The following is a 17,772-nucleotide window of genomic DNA, read 5'->3' as shown; positions in this document are numbered from 1 at the left end:
GGATCAGTCTCAGAATGACAGGGGAAGGTAGTGGGCACTGGGCACCTAAAAATGGCATGCTTCTAAAAGAGGTCAGCCACAGATCCAGCTCAGTAGGTATGTATGCAGAAATAGATGTACACAGATATTAATTTTTTTTTCAAAAGAAGCCCAGAAATTCAGTATTTTTAGGTGAAAACTCAAATTTTAATGTTGGAATTGGATAAATCTGGATTTGAGTCTGTCTCTGCCACTTACTAGCCATAGAATTGTCTGAGTTAATTGTATGAGAAAACCTGAGTGAGTTTTCGCATCCATAATGTGGGGACGATGGAATCTATTCTTACAACTTTAGAAGGAAGATTTAATAATACATCATGAATTCGTACAATGTGTAATGCTTATTAAATGTTGACTATGATTAGTGGTTGTCCAACTTTAAAGGTGTGGGAATGGGATTGATTACAAGAGAACATCAGAGAGCTTTTTTGGGTGATGGAAATGTTCTGTGTCTTGATTGTAGTGTTGGTTGCTTGACTGGACATATTTGTTAGCACTTATCAAACCCTTGAAGTTGATGGATTTTTTGCATATAAATTATACCTCAACAAAGCTGATTTTATAAAGGTAACTGCCTTTCCCTTTTCTGTGTACTCCAGTTACATCAACTGTTAATAAAATAGAGTTGATACCAAAGGTTTCTAACATTTTTATCACTAGTCTCTTACTGTCCCCTCTGAGCCCCAATCACAAGCCCCACAGTGTGAAAGATCTTGCCCACTGGGAAACAAGAAAGAAAGAAAAAACTACCTTTATTAGTCCAATATACTCTTCTCCTATACTGTGGGAACCATGCACTGGATTTATCAATTTGGGTACTGTGCTTGATACATAATATGAGTAAAGCAGGCCACTTAGTTATTTTGCAGAAATGTTATAATGTAATCTACAAGCCAATTGCCCACTGTTTAGTAATAAGCTATAAAGCTTAATAAATCAAGAAGAAAAATTAGAAGCAAAAGTAATATACAGGCATACATCAGAGATATAGTTTGGTTCCAGACCTCCACAATAAAGTGAATGTCACAATAAAGTGAGTCACGTGTATTTTTGGGTTTCCCAGTGCATATAAAAGTTATGTTTATACTATACTGTAGTCTGTTAAGTATGCAATGACATATCTAAAAAAACATATATACCTTAAGTTAAAAATATTTTATTGCTTCAAAATTCTAATGATCATCTGAGCCTTTAGCAAGTTATAATTCTTCTCCTGGTTAAAGGTCTTGCCTCAGTGTTGATGGCTGCTGACTGTCAGGCTAGTGGTTGTTGAAGGTTGCAGTAGCTGTAGCAATTTCTTAAAATAAGACAGCAATGAAGTTTGTCACATCAGTGAACTCTTACCTTCATAAAAGCTTTCTCTGTAGCATGTGATGCTGTTTGATAGCCTTTTGCCCACAGTAGAATGTCTTTCAAAATAGGGGTCAGTCTTTTCAAACCCTGCTGCTGCTTTATCAACTAAGTTTATGTAATATTCTAAATCTTTTGTTGTCATTCCAACAATGTTCACAGCATCTTCCCTAGGAATAGATTCCATCTGAAGAAACCACTTTCTTTGCTGATCCCTAAAAAACAACTCCTCATCCATTAAAGTTTTCTCTGGAGATTGCAGCAATTCAGTCACATATTCAGGCTATACTTCTAATTCTAGTTCTGTTGCGATTTCCACCACGTCTGCAGTTTCTTCCTCCACTGAAGCCTTGAAACACCTCAGAGGTCATACATGAGGGTTGGAATCAACTTCATCCAAGCTGCTGTTAGGTCACAGTTCATTGACCTCCAGTGGAATCATGAATGTTCTTAATGACATCTAGAATGGTGAATCCTTTTGAGAGGTTTCAATTTACTTTGCCTGGATCCATCAGAGGACTTGCTGTGGCAGCCATAGCCTTACAAAATGTGTTTCCTAAATAATAGGCTTGAAAGTTGAAATTACTCCTGATTCATGGGCAGCAGAGTGGATGTTGTGTTAGCAGGCATGGAAATATGTGGATTTCCTTATACATCTCCATCAGCGCTATTGGGTGACCCGGTGAATTGTCAATGAGCAGGAATATTTTGAAGGAATCTTTTTTTCTGAGCGGATGGTCTCAAGAGTGGGCTTAAAATATTCAGTAAACAATGCTGTAAACAGATGTTTACAATGTGCTGTCACCCAGGCTTTGTTCAAGCAGAGCAGATTTAGCTTAATTCCTAAGGGCCCTAGGATTTTTGGAATGGTAAATAATCATTAGCTTCAACTTAAAGTCTCGAGCTGCATTAGCCTATAACAGGAGAGTCAGCTTGTCCTTTGAAGCTTTGAAGCCAGGCATTGATAACTTCTCTTTTGCTAGGAAAAGTCCTAGATGACGTCTTCTTCCAATAGAAGGCTGTTTCATCTACATTGAGAATCTGTTGCCTCGTGTAGCCACCTTCATTAGTGATCTTAGCTAGATCTTCTAGATAACTTGCAGCAGCGTCTCCATCAGTACTTGCTGCCTCACCTTGCACTTTTATGTTATGTAGAGTGCTTCTGTCCTTAAACATCATGAAGCAACCTCTGCTAGATTCCAACTTTTCTTTTGAAGCTTCCTCATCTCTGTCAGCCTTCGTAGAATTGAAGTGTTCTGTGTGCCTTGCTCTGTGTTAGGCTTTGGATTAAGGCGACGTTGTGGCTGGTTTGATCTTTCCAGACCATCAAAACTTTCTATCAACAATAAGGTTGTTTTGCTTTCTTATCATTTGTGTTTTCACTGGAGTTGCACTTTTAATTTCTTTCAGAAACTTTTTCTTTTGCATACACAACTTGATTAACTGTTTAGCTTTCAGCTAGACCTTCCTTAATTAATAAAGGCCTTCCTTGCTAAGCTTAATTTTTTGTTGTTGTTGTTTTGTTTTATTTAGTTTTGTTTTGAGATGGAGTGTCACTCTGTCGCCCAGGCTTGAGTGCAGTGGCGAGATCTTGGCTCACTGCAACCTCTGCCTCTCAGGTTCAGGTGATTCTACTGCCTCTCCCTCCCGAGTAGCTGGGATTACAGGCATGCGCCACCATGCCCAGCTCATTTTTGTGTTTTTAGTAGAAACAGGGTTTCACCATGTTGTCAAGGCTGGTCTTGAACTCCTGACCTCAGGTGATCCACCCACCTTGGCCTTCCAAAGTGCTGGGATTACAGGTGTGAGCCACTGTGCCCAGCCCATTTATAGCTTTTGATTTAAAGTGAGAAATGTGTGAGTGTTCCTTTTACCTGAACACTTAGAGATCATTATAAGGTTATTAATTGGCCTAATTTCAATATTGTTGTGTCTCAGGGAAGAGGGAGGCCCGAGGAGAGGGAGAGACAGCTTGTTGATGGAACGATCAGAACACACACAGTATTCATCAGTTAAGTTTACCTTGTTTGGCACAGTTCATGTTATGGCACCTCAAAGCAATTACAATCGTAACATCAAAGATCTCAGATCACAGATCACCATGACAAATATAATAGTAATGAAAAAGTTTTAAATATTGCAAGAATTGCCAAAATGTGACACAGAGACCTAAAGTGACCTCATTCTCTTGGAAAAATGGTACTGATAGACTTGCTCTATATAGGGATGCCACAAACCTCCAATTTGGTAAACAAAACAGCAACAGAAAAACAACACTGTATCTGCAAAGTATCATAAAGCAAAGTGCAGTAAAAAGAGGTAGCCTGTACTTAAGCATATAAAAGTTTAGTTCCTTAAATGAGAATAAAATACCTGAGTAACAGCACTTAGTGTCTTTGTGCACGCTTCTTTCGGTGTGGTGTGTGTGTGTGGGTGTGGGTGTGGGTGTGTGTGTGTGTATTTATATATATATATATTTGTGTGTGTTCTATAAACACACGCAAATATGTCTTTCACAAACTTTTCCTAACTTCATTCTACCTCTCCCACTCTTGAGACTGCAAGACAAACTCCTTCTCTACCACTTCCTCCTCCTTCTCTGCTTACTCACCATGAAAACAGTAATTCACTTCCACTTAATGAATAGTAAATACATTTTCTATTCCTTGTGATTTTCTTAATGACATGTTCTTTTCTCTAGTAACTTTATTGTAAGAATACAGTCTGTAATACATGTAACATAGAAAATATGTGTTAATCAACTGTTTATGTTATTGGTAAGGCCTCCAGTCAGCAATAGGCTACTAGAAGTTATGTTTTGGGGGAATCAAAAGTTATATGCAGATTTTTGACTGTGCAGAAGGGTTAGCACCCCTAACCCCTTTGTTGTTCAAGGATCAACTGTGTAAGTTGTGACCAAAGCACAAGCATCAAAAGAAGACATAGGTAAATTAGACTGTCCTGAAAATTAAAAACACTTGTGCTTCAAAGGACACTATCAAAGTGAAAAGTCAGCTTATAAAATGGGAGAAAATATTTGCAAATTATGTATCTAACCAAAGGATCAATATCTACAATGTCTAAAGAACTCTTAACTCAGCAATAACAGAAAGACAATCCATCCAATTAAGAAATGGGCAAAGGATTTGAATGGACATTTCTCCAAAGAATAGCATAAGTGGCCGATAATCACATGAAAAGAGCCACATTGTTACTCATTAGGGAAGTGCAGATCAAAACCATAATGATATATCACTTCACACCCATAGGATGGCTAAAATGAAAAAGATGGACAATAACAAATTGTTGTCAAGGATGTGGAGAAATGGACCCTTACATGTTGCTGATGGGAACGTAAAATGGTATTGCCATTTGGAATACAGCTTGGCAGTTCCTCAGAAAGGAAAACACAGGGATACCATATGACCCACCAGTTCCACTATCTCTATATACTAAAGAGAATTGAAAACATATGTCTATATAAAAACTTATATACCAATATTCATAGCAATGCTGCTCACAAAAAGTAGAAACTACCTAAATGTCTATCACCTAGTGAATATGTAAACAAAATGTGATATATCCAGATAATGGAATATTATTCAGCCATAAAAACAAATGAAGTACTGAGTCGTGGTACAAGGATGAATCATGAAAACATAAGGCTAGGTGAAAGCCAGACACAAAAGACCTCATACTGTATGATTCCATTTATTTGAAATTACCAGAATAGGCAAATCCATACAGACAGAAAAACTAGATTACCTGTTGCTAGGGGATGTGGGGAAGAGAAAAGGGGGAATAACTGCTGATAGGTACAAAGTTTTTTGAGGGGGTGATGAAAATGTTCAGGCATTCGATGGTGGTGGTGATGATTGTACAACTTCCTGAATATATTAAAAACCACCCATTGTGCACTTGAAAAAAAGATGAAGTTCGTGACATAAAATATCTTTCAAAGCTGTTACTGTAAGAAATATAGGTGTGTAATTTTTTTTCCTGGAGTTCTGAATTCTTTCAAACTCATATTCATTCTTGTGAACCACAGTCATAGGTAGGAACCTTTGAACTTAGTAGTTCTAAAATTCCTTTTCCAGTTTATGTGTGAGCTCTTTTATCAGTAGCTCAAGCTAATTTTAGAATAGAGAAGATGATTTTCATCTGTATGAACACTCACTGAGATGCTCAGCAGTAGGGTGCATAAAGATCTCTGCATGTTCTTTAAGGAATCTGATTCATTCTCTGAATACTAGGAGCATGTGTTTGTTTAGTATTTGTACTTTAAACAATATAGTAGTTCGTTGTCATTATATCCTTATTTCCAAGACATTTCAAACATAAAATCTTACTAACATAATACTACAGGAAGTCTAAACATATAAAAACACTGAACTCCCAAAGGTCCATTAAGAATATGGTTTGGCCGGGCGCGGTGGCTCACGCCTGTAATCCCAGGACTTTGGGAGGCCGAGGTGGGCAGATCATGAGGTCAGGACATCGAGACCATCCTGGCCAACATGGTGAAACCCCATCTCTACTAAAAATACAAAAATTAGCTGGGTGATGGCACGTGCCTGTAATCCCAGCTATTCGGGAGGCGAGGCAGAAGAATTGCTTTAACCAGAGAGTTGGAGGTTGCAGTGAGCTGAGGTCGCGCCACAGCACTCCAGCCTAGTGACAGAGCGAGACTCTGCCTCAACAACAACAAAAGAATGGGGTTTAAAAATTATAATGTATCTTTTCATTAAAAGTAATGTTATAAATAATTATTACTATTATTTTAAGTGGGAAATAGGTTCAAGGCTAGTTCATATAAATACATAATGGATGGCCACAATTAAAAAGTTACAGAAATAATACTTTTAGGATACCAGTAATTAAATCAATCAGGAAAATATCTTATTTCTCAGGGATTTCATAACCTTTTTTACGAAAGTAAACATCTCATTATAAGTATTTGTTAGACATTATGGAGCCTTTCCTTAGAAGAATGTACTGAATTTGTCATACACTTGAGAGGGATTCCCAAAAATCTTCATCTAGACCTACATGGGGAAAGTAGGTATATGAGTCTATTTGGACTACCATAACAATACCACAGACTGGGTGGCTTAAACAACAGAAATTTATTTTCTCTCAGTTCTGGAGGCTAGAAGTCCGAGATTTAGGTGTTTTCAGGGTTGGTTTCTGGTATGGCCTCTTTTCCTAGCATGCAGTGTCCTCCTTACTGTGTCCTCACATGGCCTCTTCTCTTACTGTGTCCTCACAAAGCATGTGTGGACAGAGATCTCTGGTATCTCTTCTTCTTATAAGAGGACACCAGCCTTCTTGGATAGAGCCCCCACCCTTACCTTATTTAGCAGAGGGCCAAAATTCACTGAAAATGTTCTCACTCCGTGAGAAAGTGACCACTCTGCACACTTTGATTCTAGATGTTAGGCCTGCCGACATGTAACACAGGCAAAATGAGGCCTCCACTATCAAGCTTGCCTTTTTGGCAAACTATATTAGGGTTTGGCCTTACAGGTAGTAAAAAAGAAATATGTATTTGCATGGCTTTGTTTTTTGCATATATATCTTCACAAATAAAAAGTGATGATCAGGCTACAGCATATCAGATTGGAGGATTCTAGGACCTGGGTTTTGAGCCCTCCTCCCTCATTTTTTTTTATCTTCTCACATAATTTGACATGAATTATCTATAAGATTCTTTACAATGCTGTCTTACCATAAAACTAAATAAGAAAGAAATTTAAAACTATAATTATTGGAAATATTATTTTGCATAATTTGCATATGTGATACTAGATTAAGATACTGAGGGGAATAAAACAATGCTTATGATATTAACCCTGATCTTAATTCACCTACATGTCTTAAGATTCATAAGTCATTTGTACAAATCTCGAATCCAGAATATTTTGTGTGTTGTATAATATGCTATCAGAGGGTTTTATTTTTTTGTTTAAAAAATTTCCTATGGATAATTTCAAATATTTGTGAAAATAGATAGGACAGGATAATGACCCCCTGTGTACCCAAAACCTAGGCCCTAACAGCAGTTATTAACCCAGAGCCAATCTGCCTCCTTGCTAGCCTGTTAAATTCTTCTGCATATTTTGAAGAAATACCAGACATCATTTCATCCACTAATATTTTAGAATGCATCTCTAAAAGAACAAATATGCTTTCTTTTTAAATCAATATAAGTGCCATGCCATTATCTTAGGAATGATTGTTAATTTTTCCTCAGTTTTATAAAACCAAACTGGTTTGTGTTTACAGTCGTCTTATTAATGTCCTAAGTGTTTGTTTATGAATCAGAATCTAAATGAGGTCCACAGTTTGTAATTATTCAGTACTTCCTTTAAGCCTTTTTCAATCTGTGGACTTTCTTCACAACTTTAAAAATATATATATTCATTGAAACAATTTAGAGTTTTTCATTCTGGAGTTTGTTGAATATTCTTCTGTAATATGATTTAAAATGGTCCTGTGTCATTTGCTTTTTCAGTAAACTGGTAAATGGATTTAGAGCTATGAAGCCTAATACAGTAGCCATCAGCCACATGAGCTATTTTAAATTTAAGGTTAAATTAATTAAAATTAAATAAAATAAAAAACTTAGTTGCTAAAGTATACTAGGCTCATTTTAAATGCTTAATAGCTACATGTGGCTAATGGCTACCGTATTGGGCAGTGCCTTGATAGAACAGTTCCATCATGTGGGAAGTTCTGTTAGTCAATGCTGCTTTAGATAGAGGCTTGATCAAATTCAGGTTTCTCTTTCTTTGTGTTCTTCCATTAGGAGGCCCATGATGTGTGATGTCTCATTGTCATTTTTTTCCGATGTTAGCAGTTATTGATAGTCAATGGCTGAATCCATTCATTCATTAAAGGATGCAAAATGTTGACCACAGGAGTTTAAAAGAATTACTTCTGCTTGAGGTGATCTCCAGAAGCTTTATGGCTGAGTTAACATTTAATTGAGCCTTGAAATTTCTCTAGAAGATACAGGGAGAAGAGGATTTTTGTGGTTTTGGGTTGTGGTGGTTATGTTTGTTTTTGTTTTTTAAACAGGGCAGAAGACTAAGGTGTTTGGTGCACAAGGAGTATGGGAAATTAAAATTGAAAAGTATATTTGGAGCCTATACTATGTAGAACCTGAATGCAAGGACAAGGCATTGGATTTTATTTGAAAGGGAAAATGCTATAGTAGCTATTTGTTGATTGCCTACCATCCAGTTATCCTTTTTCTCTTTTTAACAATGCCCTTAAATGCTTCAGAAAATGTAATTCAGCACCTCACTCCTAGGCTTATGCCTATCATCGTATTCCATTTTGTTTTCCTTGTCAGGGTTGGGCATGTGACCTAAGCTGTTCTAAACAGAATGAATATCAAGGCTTTTGGTTGCAAGTGATGAGATACTAATACTGTCTCTTCCCCTGGATGTGGTACCTGGAAGTGCTGTAGTTATTTTGTCAGGCTGATGAGGAAGCCAGTACACAGCCTGACAAAATAACACCCAGAGAGATCAGGCAACCACTGATCTGTCACTATGGATTATTGTTTCCTGTTCTAGAACTTTATAGAATAGAATAGAATCATACAGAATGAATACTTTTGTGTTACTTCTTTTACTCTATGTTTTTAGAATTCTTTTTTGTCTTTTTTATATGTTTTCATTTCCCTTACCTAGTTGTGGAATTGTTAGGTCATATATCTATATGTTCATCTTGAAAGAACTGTTTTCCAAAGTGGTTGTACTATTTTATATTCCCACTGGCAATTTTTGAGAGTTCTAGTTGAAGCTTGTTTTAAAGCTTTGCTAGGATAATTACAGAGTAGCTTTTACTTGGCAGTTAGCCCTACTCCTAAGGTGTGGGTGGACTTCCTGGTCTGGTAATACCCATGTGTTTATCAAGGTCTCTCCACTTTGGAGTCCTCTCTTGCTGGTCAGAACTTTAGCGTCTTCCATATTTGTGGCATGGCAGTGTTTATTTAAGCTTTCAACAGTAGTTCTTTGCCTATTCTTACATGATGTCACCTTACACATGTGCAGCTTGACATCCAGCCTAAGGCTAGGACCATGATGCAAATTTTGGAGGTTTTTGTTTTTTGTGTTGTTGTCTTAAAAAACTGATACTGGTACTCTCAATGTTTCTGTTGCCTGAGCCCCTCTAAACTCTCATCTCTGTCTCCTCAGCTTAGCAAGATCTCCCTGCTTTGCTTGGGTTCTCCCTCAATATGCCAGAGTCCAGGAAGTCTCCAGGCAGAAAGGGCAGTAATTGGACTCACCTTAATTTATTTCCCTTTTCTCAGGGATCACAGTCTTACATTGCCTGTTGACCAGCGTCTGAATTTTTTCTTTTTACATATTTTTCTGTTTTTTTAATTGTTCACAGCAGAATTGCTGATCTGTTGCTAATTCCTCTTTTATAACCAGCAGCAGTTCCATGAGTTTTTTCTTTTAATCATTTTTCGTTGCAACTGAAAATGGGGTCGTCTGCCATGTCTTCCAACTGGCTATCATTTGTATTTACGAATGCTTTGGGTTTCTGTGTGCTTATTTTGTATCCTACTACTTTACTAAATTTTCCTGTTCTTTATAGTTATTTTTCTATTGACTATCTTGGGTTTTCAAAGTAGATATAATCTGCACATGGACACAGTTTTACTTTTTTTTTAAACAATTCTTGTCTAATTGTACTATCTAATATTAGTAACTATAGTGGCCACTCCTGTCCTCATCCCTATTTTTAGTAGAAAAGCCTCTAGGCTTTCCCCTTGAATAAGAAGCTTGCTAATTTTGTTTGCTTCTGTTTTGTATATTTTCAATTATTTTGTCAACAGATTACCAACTCTTCAGGAGCAGGGACGCTGCATGCCTCTTACTCACATGGACTAAGTATTCCCTGCTATGTGTTATGTTTTGTGCTAGTCACTGGGGTTGCAAAACAAAACCCTGCTGTGTCCCATCAGAATACTCCCCCCATGCCAAAATTAAGATCTAGTAAGGAATATAGGTATTACACAGATAAAACAAATGTGATAAATTTTCAAAAAGTGACAGTGTCAGATACTAAAGGAGCCTATAACAGGATGACCTAACCTAGTATGGGAGAATCAAGAGATACCTTCCTAAAGAAATAATGTTTAATGAAAATCCAAAGGCAAGAGAGACAGTTGATACTTTTCTAAAAGACATCCAATATTACTGGAAAGAAGAGATAGAATGGGAAAGTGGGTCACAAGAGATAAAGATTTAGAAGCAGTTAGGAAGAATAGGACTGTGGAGAGCTTGGCAAGCCCTATTAGGATTATGAACTTTTTCCTTAAGTACAATAAAATAAGAACCATCTTTGCTTTTTTGGTTTATATGTTTATATATGTGTTTATGTTTGATAACTGCTCTTACTGAGCAGTAGAAAAGAAATTGTAGGAAGCTGAGCATTTTCATTTCTTGTAGCTGCCAGTCATTTAACTTTTAAACCAATGTTTTTCTTACAAATTGGAATGCTGTGGCAGGTAGATTTTAATTCTGAGAGCTAAGCACTATTTCTTTTACAAGCAAGAAATATATTCATATCTGAATCCTTTTTTAAAAAAAGTAAGGAACACAAACTTTTTAATGTTGTGGGAATTAGTATTGTACCTGAAATCTTTTTAAGAGGTGAGGAATACAGGCTTTTTAATGACTGTGTATTTGAATGTTCAATCCATGCAGTTACCAGCTCTTTGGGAAAAAAAATTACCAAACTACTAGAAGCTTTGGTTTTCTCATTTGTAAAATGAACCGTTGTTTTAAGGATTAGCTGAGTGAACGCTTGTAAGGCACTTAGGATTTGGCTGGTACATACCTATCAAATCTTAGGTGTATTTATTAGCTATTCTTAAGAACTTTAGTTCTTAAATAAAAAGGACAGAAATATATAAAAGAAGACAGAAAGTTAAAGCAACAGGGATGCAGAGACTATAAATTTAGATATTCTCTTATGATAACATCCCCATTATATAAGTGAGCAAACTGAATCTTAGAAGTCATTTGAAGTTCATGACTATATAAATAGTAGAGCTGGGGTTTTATTACAGGAGTCTGACTCTAGAACTCAAACTCCATATCACTGTTGTATAGTTTCTTTCCTAAAGCAGCATCTATTTTAGTTGATTCTCTCTCATATTGTAGTCAAAACTACGGAAAGCAATAAATGGGGATGGTCGATTACTTCTTGGTGTTTAGTGAGACCAAAAAATTGTCATAACAAACTATTTTCTGATTTAGGTGATAATGAAACTTTTTCATACGTGAAAAATCTTTTTTAGGGTTTATCTACTTAACTGGTTCATTACATAATTAGCTGCTAATGTGTAGTTAAAGAAGTAATGTTTTATCAGACTTTTTTTTTTCAGTATTTGCTACCTCTAAAGGGTGATGTCTGAAAAAATATCTGACATGGCTGCATTTGAACACTGTAGTCATAGTAAGATTGGTGGTGGGTGTTCATATTCATATATATGAAATTTTCTTGGGGTTTTGGAGAGGGGCATTAAGGAGAATATAATTTGCTTTGTATTAACAAAGCGATTTTCTTTGGGCTATCTACTGGCAACCTAGAAATAATTGAAAGTGACATCTTCGTAAAAATATTTTTTAGAATGGCAGTACACATAAGTAGCCCACTTCTTCAAGTGATGTTCAGAAGCAGAAACATCACTTTGATGTTAACAGAAATTATCATTCATTTCTTTTAACTTCTAAATAGGATTGTTTTTAAGCTAGAGTAAATGTATGGGAAATTAATTAGCAGTATCATGTTTTCTGTTTTAAAGTGTTAACCAGTTTTTAAAATCATTAATACTTTAATGAAATTTTAATATGTTATAATTAGCATGATATTTACCAGATTTCTGTTTATCCAGAATGATGGGAATGAACTATATATTCTGTTCACCTGTTTCTTTTTGTAATATAAATAAAATTTTTAAAGAAATCTATGCCTGTTTGTAACAAATCTGGCCAATGCTAAAGTATACAATTCAAATCTTCCTCTCTAATTCCAGTTCCAGAGGTATTCCTCCTTAGGCTCATCAGTGTTTATATAAATGCATAGACATACATATGACGTGTTTAACATCTGCATATTATAAACTATACATACATAATTTTAAAGTTAAAATTAAATCATACTTTACTGCTCATCTGAAACATTTTTAATTTAATATGTGTATCTATCCAAGTTAGTACATATAAAATTGTTTATTGAATATTTTATTATAAGGCTATATCAGTTTATTCCTGTGCATGTTGATAATAGTTTTAGATTTTTTTTTTTTACTATTATAAAGAATTTCACGAAGCCCTATAAGGTAGGTATTATCTCCATTTTAAAACATGAAATTGAGGCACAGAGAGATTGGGTAACTTGCCCTAAATTGCATAGCAAGTAAGTAATGGAGCTGGTTTTAGAATCCTGGCAATACAGCTCAGAATCCACAATCTTCAATATTACATTATGCTGCTTTTTTACCTTCTGTTTTTGCTCTGTTTACCAAACTGGAAAAAAGATTTCATGTTTAAAATACATCTAAACTGGGTGTGATAGTACACTCCTGTAGTCCCAGCTGCTTGGGAGGCTAAGGTAAGGAGGATTGCTTGAGCCCAGGAGTTCTAGTCCAGCCTGGGCAACATAGTGAGACCCTGTCTCTTTTAAAAAAGTAAAATCTGATATTAAAACTCTCCTGAGCATAATATTGCTATCTTACGGATACCGGAAATGTTAGTATCACAAATTATGTAGCTGTGATTTGTAGCAGTGTATAATATAGAAGTAGAAGATTTAAGCCAAAACCTTGCCAGTGCTTCTCAAACTTTAATGTGCATATAGATCACTAAGCGTGCATATAAATTCAGATTCCATAATCTGGAATGAGCCTGAGTCTCTGCATTTCTAGCACACTCCCAAGGTGACCAGTACTGCTAGTCTACTCGTGAGTAGCAAGGATTTAGGCAGTTTATACTGACCTTTGGCAAACCTTGTTAGGTGTTTTATTGAATCAGTTTCATGTTTTGTTTCTGCTGCCTGTTTTTATAAGTTGTGTGTGGTAAAGAAATGGGTCGTCTTTCTAGTCATTTCAATTCTATATGTGTGACATTTAACAATAAACGAGAAAAAGAAATTGTGCCTTTTTTGGCATCAGTGCACAGTACTTAAAATGAATGTAATCATTTATTTGTATACTTAATATGGCCTTCCCACCTATCTCATCATTTCCACTGTTTCATTCTTAATTGAGGGAAATATAATGTATGTTTTCATTTTGAAGGGTATAGCTGTAGTTGGACCAAAAATATTGTTTTATCACTGTTATTTTTTCTTTAGTAACAATAATATACTTTACACAGTTACAAAAATCAACACCTGTTCAATGCTATATGCCAGGCACTATATCAAGTGCTTATTGGGCATGATTTCATTTTAATCATCAGGACATCCCTCATTTATTCATGTTTCAGCTATTTGTGCACCTCGTCTGTATCAGGAACTGTGCCTACAGTGGGGAGCCAAATAAACACAAATTCTGTTCTCCTACAGCTTAGTGCATTGGGGTGGGGGGTGCAATACAATATTCAGACAATTATAGAAGTGTGATACTTGTAAACAAAAAGTTGTTAATTACAATATTTGCTATTTTCTCCACTCTCAACCATGAAAGAAAATTCTGCTTTTGCTTTCTAAGCTTTTTCTGACTAGCTTCCTTCTCCACCTGACTCCAAGGAGAATTCTTTGTCTGCTCGGTTTCTGAGCTGTTGTGATGCCAGATCCAACTAATGGGTAAAGAGAGAAACCTTTAGAACTAATGATGTATAAAATACAAAATTTTGAGACAAATATCTGAAGAGACATTGCTTACATTAATTTGAGGGAGTAAATATTCCCGATACTTAAGATTGTTAGAATTGTTGGTGAGAAAAATTTGAAAGATTTTTTTGAAGATTTAGAAGATAATGCAAGAGTTTTTTTTTTGTTGTTTTGTTTTTTTAAAGTACCAACATATGTGGCCCTGACAGAAATTACGCTTACCTGTGGCTGATTTGGACACGCTTTTAGGGGAATGCTATTTTTAACAAGCTGTGTTCTCTTTTTTCTTGTAGCAGTACTGACTTCGCTTTTGATTATTAATTGATAGAAAATTCTTTCTGGTGTTGATCAGATCTATCTATTTGACCTTTATATGTAACACTACATTGTTGAGATTTCCAAAATGTTTGTTTTCCCCATTACTATTATGATTTTGAGCTTCCTAGTATTGTCTTGAAGATTATTATAAGAAACTTTTGCTTCTCAATATTAAAAGGAGTTCTATGTAGTTGTTTCTCTTTTAAAGGGAGGATCTGAAAAAATTTTATAAATTTTATCTTGGATATTAGTTTATTCATTATGTTTAATTTTAGGAAATGGTGCTCTTGCAGAACATTCTGAAAATGTGCATATTTCAGGAGTGTCAACTGGTAAGTCATTTTTTGTAATGTTTAAATTTCATGCATGACTTATATGGTAAATATTGAAAGCCACCTGGTATCTTATGAAGTGATATTTGGCTATAAAAATTATTACTGCTTTTTGCAGCATGTAATAAGGAATGAAGTAACTGGAACATGGAGAAATTCTCATAAGATAAAACTGATACTTGCATGCCCATGGGTTGATTATACTTTTCCAAATGGACTGCATAATTATTTTTTCATACAAACATTGAACCTAGAGAAAAGTTAGCTCAAGTTGAATTAGTATTTTCTTTCCATACAAAGTTATGTGAAATGAAATTTACTGAAATGTGATTTTCAATGTTATCCCTAGGATTAGAGCCTTAGAAATTAAGCTTTTTGCTTGATTTTTAGATTATAGTACTACTTTACATAAAAGTATTGTGTTTGAGCGCACAGTTTATTTGCTGTTAAAAGCAACCCAATATACTTGTGTCCATGAAATTCAGAAATTCATCATTGAGGTTAATGTATTTGTTATACTCGTCTAGGCTTTTATAACTTATAATTACTTTATAACTTTATAATTACTTAAAGACTTATAACTACTAAAATTTTTATTCTTAGGCCACTTCCACAGCTATTACCATTTTTGCTTTGCTGTCAACCACAGTTACTAGAAGAAATAAAATATTTATTTTTGCATATATTGAAATAGGTTTTCTTACTGTTCATTTATTATTTCCCTATATCGATGTTTTGTGTGGTTAAAACTGTACTTAGTGTATTTATCAATCCACTGATTAACTTCTTTGTGTCATCTTGTAATTTGTTTGGTTCTTTTTTTTTTTTTTTTTGAGACGGAGTCTCGCTCTGTCACCCAGGCTGGAGTGCAGTGGCGCGATCTCGGCTCACTGCAAGCTCCGCCTCCCGGGTTCAGGCCATTCTCCTGCCTCAGCCTCTCCGAGTAGCTGGGACTACAGGCGCCCGCCACCACGCCCGGCTAATTTTTTGTATTTTTAGTAGAGACGGGGTTTCACCGTGGTCTCGATCTCCTGACCTCGTGATCCACCCGCCTCGGCCTCCCAAAGTGCTGGGATTACAAGCGTGTTCCTCACATGAAGCAAATCTTGCTCTTTTGCTTTATGTCTGACTTTGTATTCAGAAAGTTAATAGACTTAACAAATACTCTAAGGGTTAGTATGCCCTAGTCAAACACATCAACAAGCCCAACAAGCCTAGTTTCCTGAAAACGCAAAGCAAGTGCTTCAGTGCCTGCATTAATTTTTTTTCATAGTTTGTTTCACTTTTTTAAAAATACATTCTCAAATGATATATAATTATATATATCAAATAACAGTAAAGTTATTTTAAAGATGGCCTTCTCCCTTTTTCTATTTTGAATAGTTAATGAGAATTATAATTACTTTTCAAAGTTGTAACTATAAAGTATGTTTGTTTACTAACAATTTATACAACCAAATGGTTACTGTTTAATTCAGTAGTTTTCAAAAGTTTTGGTCTCGGGACCCATTATAAACTTTTAAAAACTACTGAGGCCTGTTTTAGTGTACGTGCGCTGCTGCAACAAAATACTACTGTGGATGGCTTAAATAACAGACATCAATTTTTCTCACAGTTCTGGAAGTCCGAGATCAAAGTGCTGGCAGGGTTGGTCCCTGGTGAGACCTCTTTTCCTGGCCTGTAGATGGCCACCTTCTCATTGTGTCGTCACATGGCCTTTTTTCTATGAATATTCAGAGAAAGCAAGAGGTCTGTTGTGCCTCTTCTTCTAATAAGAACATCAGTCCTGTGGTATTAGGGCCCCATCCTTATGACCTCATTTAACCTCAGTTACCTCCTTAAAGGCTGTGTCTCCAAATACAGTCACATTGGGAGTTAGGGCTTCCACATATGGGCTTGAGGGGGGACACAATTCAGTCTGTAACAAGGACTTAAAAGAGTTTTTGTTTATATGGGCTACAGCTACCAATATTTACTATATTAGAAATTAAAACTGAGAATTTGTTTTAAAACTCATTAGTTCAATTAAAAATAACAGTAACCTATTGCATGTTTACATCAATATGTAGTATAGTTTTATGAAAAATATATATTTCAAAACAAAAAATAAGAACAGCATTGTTTTATAATTTTATAAAGTAATGATTGGCTTAAAAGAAGATAGCTAGATTCTCATATCTGTTTCCGCATTCAGTCTTTTGCAACAGCATGCTTTGTTTGACATACTAGGAGACAGGGCAGCCTCACAGTGATGTATAATTGGAAAAGAAAGGAATATTTTAATAGCCTTTTTCAGATAATTGTGAATATTCTGTGATACTACACCAAAACTCAACAAGAGGTAGTTTCTTTAAGGTTAGTTGCAATGTGGAGTCTGAAACCATATCATTGAGCATTTTGTGCTCTGTTACATTCAAAATCTAATTGGGTCTTTCTTACCCTTTGAATCAATTTTCTTACCATGTATGATTTTATAATGTGCATTGATCACTTGCAAATGCAGATTTGCTGAGTTATGCAGATTATTACAGAGTATGAAAAGTTATGAAAATTTGGAAATTTGGACAGATACAGTACTATATTCTGAATTTTATGTCAACTCATCAAGGGTTAGGTTATACTTATTTTTAGCTGTTTACTTGTGATTAGACCACTAGGCTCTTCTTGAACATTGATAATACCCTTAAATAAATTTCTATTTGAAAAAAGAAATCAGCAGTAAAGATATTTTACATTTTTTAATCTTTTTTTTCTTCTGAATTTCAGATACACATTTAGAAATATGTATTCGTTTTCTAGGACTACCATAACAAAATGTCCCAGTCTAGGTAACTTAAACAACATAAATTTATTTTCTCACTATTTTGAAGGC

The 17,772-nt window shown here is 35.4% G+C and overlaps 1 protein-coding gene across 2 annotated transcripts in view; it reads left to right on the top strand.

The window, feature by feature from the left end:
* Positions 1 to 17,772, top strand: part of LRP12 (LDL receptor related protein 12) — a 96,776-nt gene that overhangs the window by 41,145 nt on the left and 37,859 nt on the right. The window contains exon 2 of one of the 2 annotated variants that reach the window (XM_032760238.2): positions 14,844 to 14,900. The exons of the other annotated variant lie outside the window; for it this stretch is intronic. Coding sequence (XP_032616129.1) covers positions 14,844 to 14,900 — 57 coding nt within the window. The remainder of the gene's footprint in view (positions 1 to 14,843; positions 14,901 to 17,772) is intronic. 2 annotated transcript variants of the gene reach the window in all.

The sequence above is a fragment of the Hylobates moloch genome, unplaced genomic scaffold, assembly GCF_009828535.3.
Source record: "Hylobates moloch isolate HMO894 unplaced genomic scaffold, HMol_V3 SCAFFOLD_9, whole genome shotgun sequence".
NCBI classification, from domain to species: Eukaryota; Metazoa; Chordata; class Mammalia; order Primates; family Hylobatidae; genus Hylobates; species Hylobates moloch.
The sequence above is the reverse complement of the archived record's forward strand: the minus strand, read 5'-3'. Positions and strand labels throughout refer to the sequence as shown.